The 4,307-nt window shown below is 33.8% G+C and overlaps 1 protein-coding gene across 1 annotated transcript; it reads right to left on the reverse strand.

Moving 5' to 3' along the window:
- Positions 1 to 219: 219 nt before the first annotated feature.
- IFNG (interferon gamma) lies at positions 220 to 3,100 on the reverse strand (the record flags this gene model as incomplete). The annotated part of the gene is made up of 4 exons (XM_079773914.1): positions 220 to 345; positions 1,462 to 1,644; positions 1,740 to 1,808; positions 2,987 to 3,100. 4 exons carry the CDS (start codon positions 3,098 to 3,100, stop codon positions 220 to 222), a joined length of 492 nt encoding a protein of 163 aa, XP_079630040.1.
- Positions 3,101 to 4,307: the final 1,207 nt, after the last annotated feature.

A 4,307-nucleotide genomic window follows, 5' to 3' on the forward strand; every position in this document is an offset into this window, starting at 1 on the left:
CAGAAAAGAAGGGTCAAGTAAAATAGTCATAGATTACAGAAATTATAAATAATACATATATTAATAGATATTCATTTTCATTAGATAAAAATTGCTATTATAAATATTTGATCCTAAGTTTAAAATAGATTCCCCATATAAATAATGTAAAATATTAAATATTAATAAATAAATTTAGATTTAAAAATTCAAATATTGCAGGCAGGATGACCATTATTTCTATGCTCTCCAGCCACGAAACAGATTCTGACGCCTTTTCCGCATCTTTGGGTTAGGTTTTGACAGCTCTTTTATCACATTGTGGAGTTCACTTATGGCTTTGCGCTGGACTCTCAGATCATTTACCTATTGAAAAGGATACAACAATATTAATTTCAGGCATACAGGCTATCAGGATATTCTACTGTTGATGGTATGGTTCATGAAAATGAAAGTGTTCCTTTAAAAAGATGATTTTTACTGGCAATATATTATCTTAATATACAACAGTGATTTCTTCAGTAGTTAAGATTATAATTAAATTGCTAGTTATGCTGTAATAGGGTGGGACACACATTTTAACCTTAAGTTTACTGCTCCAGAATTCTCAAAATTATATAGTGAAAAGCCCCTGAAGTGGAATGGCAGAACATTTTGGTTTGAATTCTTTGTGAGCAATAACTTTGAACCAGTCACTTAACCTCTCTCAACCTATGTTTTAGATAACTCCTAGGTTCTCTATAAGTTCTATCACCTTATACTTTAGTCTTTGCTATATCAAATGAGTTACAGTAGGTTAGTGGTTCTCACCTTTGGTGTCTAGCAGAATAACCTGGAGACCTAATGAAGAACTCAGAGGCCCAGGTGCAGGAAGAGGGCCAAGGCCATTGTTTGGTCACTAAGCTCTGCAGGGGATGCTGGTACCCACCAAAGTTTGAGAGCCACTGAAGTAGGTTTAGTACTTTTTAAATAATAGCAAGTCCAAGACAAAAGAATACCGTAATTTTTAATTTCCCCCAAATTATGTCAGTTCCATCATTTCCATAATGGGATTAAAAATAAATCATTTTTATATGGCAATAAGCAAATACTGCTATAAACATTTAAAATTGGAATTGCAGAAAATTTCCCTGTATTCTGCCTTCTATTCCAGTACATTGAATTATTTCCTCAGATAAGCCAATAGGAACATTTAGGTAAATTCGTGATTAATAAAAGAAGGACCATTTACTTTCACCTTGGCTCTGCCACTATGTTTTTTTCTAATGCTGGAAACTCTGTGGCCACCTTGTCATATTCCTGAGAATGACTAGGAGAATTCTAGGCTGCAAGACTAGTCACTTAATGGCATAACATGCCTTAAATATGTTAGCAATTGAGTAAAAGAGGAAAACGGTTGAGAGTTCACTCAAGATTGCCCATCCTGATACTTTTCCAAGAGCCTCTGCAATGAAATCAAGGAAAGAATTAAGATCAACTCACTGGAATTTGAATTAGCTTCTTGAAGTCTTCCATTTTGCTGTTGCTGCTGTTGAAGACTTTAACACGCAGCTCTTCCTTGATAATATTCAGGCTATTTTGAATGGTATTGTTATCTTCAATGTTTTCAAAGAGTTTGAAGTAGAAGGAGACAATTTGGCTCTGAATTATTTTTATGTCACTCTCCTTGGGAAGAAAGAGCAGAAAGAGAGGTTGGTATGAATTTATCCACTGGAAAATAAGCAATAGGAAAATCAATCAAATGGAAATATTCAGCTTACCCCTTCCCAACTTGTTAAAATGTCTAAGAAAAGACGTCCACCATTCGCTATATCTGGACTCGTTGCATTCTGGAAAAACAAGGGGGGGGGGGGGAATTGGTTTACAACTACTTTATAAATTGCCCTAAAAGTACAAGTTGTATTGCACTTAGATGCTGACAATATTCAATGATTTTCTTTTCAATCCTTGGTTTATGTCTAGCAAGTATCCCCAAAAGCTGTTATGTTGGATATTGCCAAAGACTATCATGCTATTTTAACTTTCATATAATCCTTAAATTGCAACATCACAAATGAACTCAACAAGGCAGATGATACTTCAATTTTCTCAAATAAGCATAGTGGTTTGTTTGTTTTTAAGTGTTTTCAAGCCTAGTAAGAAAATCAGCAATCCACTATAAAATACTGCCCCCCTATGGTACAAATCTTTATAACATCTACTTGTGTCCTATCAGATGTTACGTCAGCTTTAAAAAATAGTTCTAGGTGTGAGAGAGGTTTGATATGATGTTGTGAGAATAGCATCGCTTGTGAAAGCTTAAACGTAAGTATAATAGCTATAATTATAATAGCTAAATTTTGGACAAATAAAATATTTAAAATGCAAAAACTATCTTAAGTAACCATAAGTATAATTTTAAAAGAAAGTCACATAACAAAACAAAAATATTTAAATATTTATAACTCCTAGAGAATCTCAGCAAGGAACTGAGTTCAAGGGTAATTAATAAATGGGGTAGTAGATTTTTAAATCACTTTTTGGAGAAAAACACCTATAAGTGATTTTTTTTAAAAACCAAAGCTTTAAGAACCTCACCTTCTTTAATTGACTAATTATTTCATATTATCATTTTAGTGCTAATCTTGACCCTTTACTATCACCATCATGGTAGTCTGAGAAATCAAAAATTAATAGCCAGTCTTTTTTTTCAATATGTTATATGCTACTTGACATTACAATTGCATGGATTCTTACCACAAAATTATCAACATCAACCTGTTTTATACCCATAGTATACCCATCTTTTGAAAGATTCATGAATGCCCTCTTCTGTAAAAAATTTGAGTAGAGGGATAAAGCAAAACCCAAATCATTGAATTAAAACTCATCCAGTCAACAGTCAAAATGCCACCAAGTCTTTTCAAGATGACTGTGGACTAGAGATGACAGCCTATCATAGATACATTCCAAGTCAATGTTCAGTCATTTCAACCACAAACAGGTATTATTAAAAGACCATACTTACAAAATATCTCTTCAGTTTTTCTGTTTCGTTTAAAATTGTGGACTGGCTGTAGCAGCTAGAAGAACCCAAGATCACGCAAAGCTGTAAAGCTAAGATATAACTTGTATATTTCATTGTTCTGGAGAGAGTTGGGCCGAAGTCGTTGAAATCAGTAGCTCCGGAATTGAGTTGATCAGGTCCAAAGGACTCAGCTGATCTTTCTCTTCTAATAGCCAATCTGTAGATGCTCAGAAGAATGTACTGCATCTCCTTTTGCTGCTGGTATTTATACCTAGTTGGAGTCTCATCGGGATTACGTATTTTCACAAGTTTTTTTAAGATGAGATGGTGACAGATAGACAGAGATGCTAGTTAGTTTGTATTAATAACTATGGTTTTGTGGCATTTTGGTATAGTACTTAGAGTTTCCTTTCAACTCCTTGAGTCTTCTGACAATGAGACAGACCCATTATGCCCACCATGACATTCTTATGGGATTCTCTGAAAGCACTTTTACTTCACACCATTCAGGGATTGGAAAATTTTTTGCACTCCTTTTGCCCTTATAAAAAGTTGGCTCCAATGTGTTGACAGAGCACATTGATAATTTGTTTGTGGTTGGGAGCAAGTGAAAAGGAAATTCTAGGGGCTCTCAAACCTTTACAAAGGGGGTGCTTTTTTACGTTTTTTCTTGCAAATAGCCAAAAAGCAAGGAAAGAATGTGGTTAAAAGACCAATGTGGTGAGGAAATCCTTCATCAGAGTTAGTTAGTACAATTTTAAATTGCTCTGGACCAACAATGCCCAATAAAAATCCCATGTAAGCCAAATAGATATACTTAATTTTTTTAGTAGCCCCATTAATAAAGGTAAAAAGAAACAGGCAAAAATAATTTTTAAATATATTCTATTTAAACCAATATATTCAAAATATTTCTATAAATATCAATATATAACATTATTAAAATATTTTAAATTCTGTTTGTCATACTAAATCCTAGATATATGGTACACATTATATACCTACAGCAAATCTCAATTAAGACTAGTCAGATTTCAAATGCTCCAGTCAATGTGGCTAGAGGCTAATGTGCTAAACAATATAGCTCTGGATGATCGATCGTTCCAAATAATCATTAACAATGGAGAAGTTTTTTTTACTTTTATATTTCTTTTCCTTCCAAATGCAAAAAGTAGGATTCTTTCTCCTCCTTTAGTAATTTATTTATGAACTGAAACGAGTGGGGCTATCACAGAAGGCCTGCCACTCTGAGGTTCCAGCCCATCTTGCATTTCAACCTGCACTGTATGCACTAAAATATCATGTTTATGGGTGCAGACTT

The sequence above is a fragment of the Cnephaeus nilssonii genome, assembly GCF_951640355.1.
Source record: "Cnephaeus nilssonii genome assembly, chromosome: 6".
Classification (NCBI taxonomy): domain Eukaryota; kingdom Metazoa; phylum Chordata; class Mammalia; order Chiroptera; family Vespertilionidae; genus Cnephaeus; species Cnephaeus nilssonii.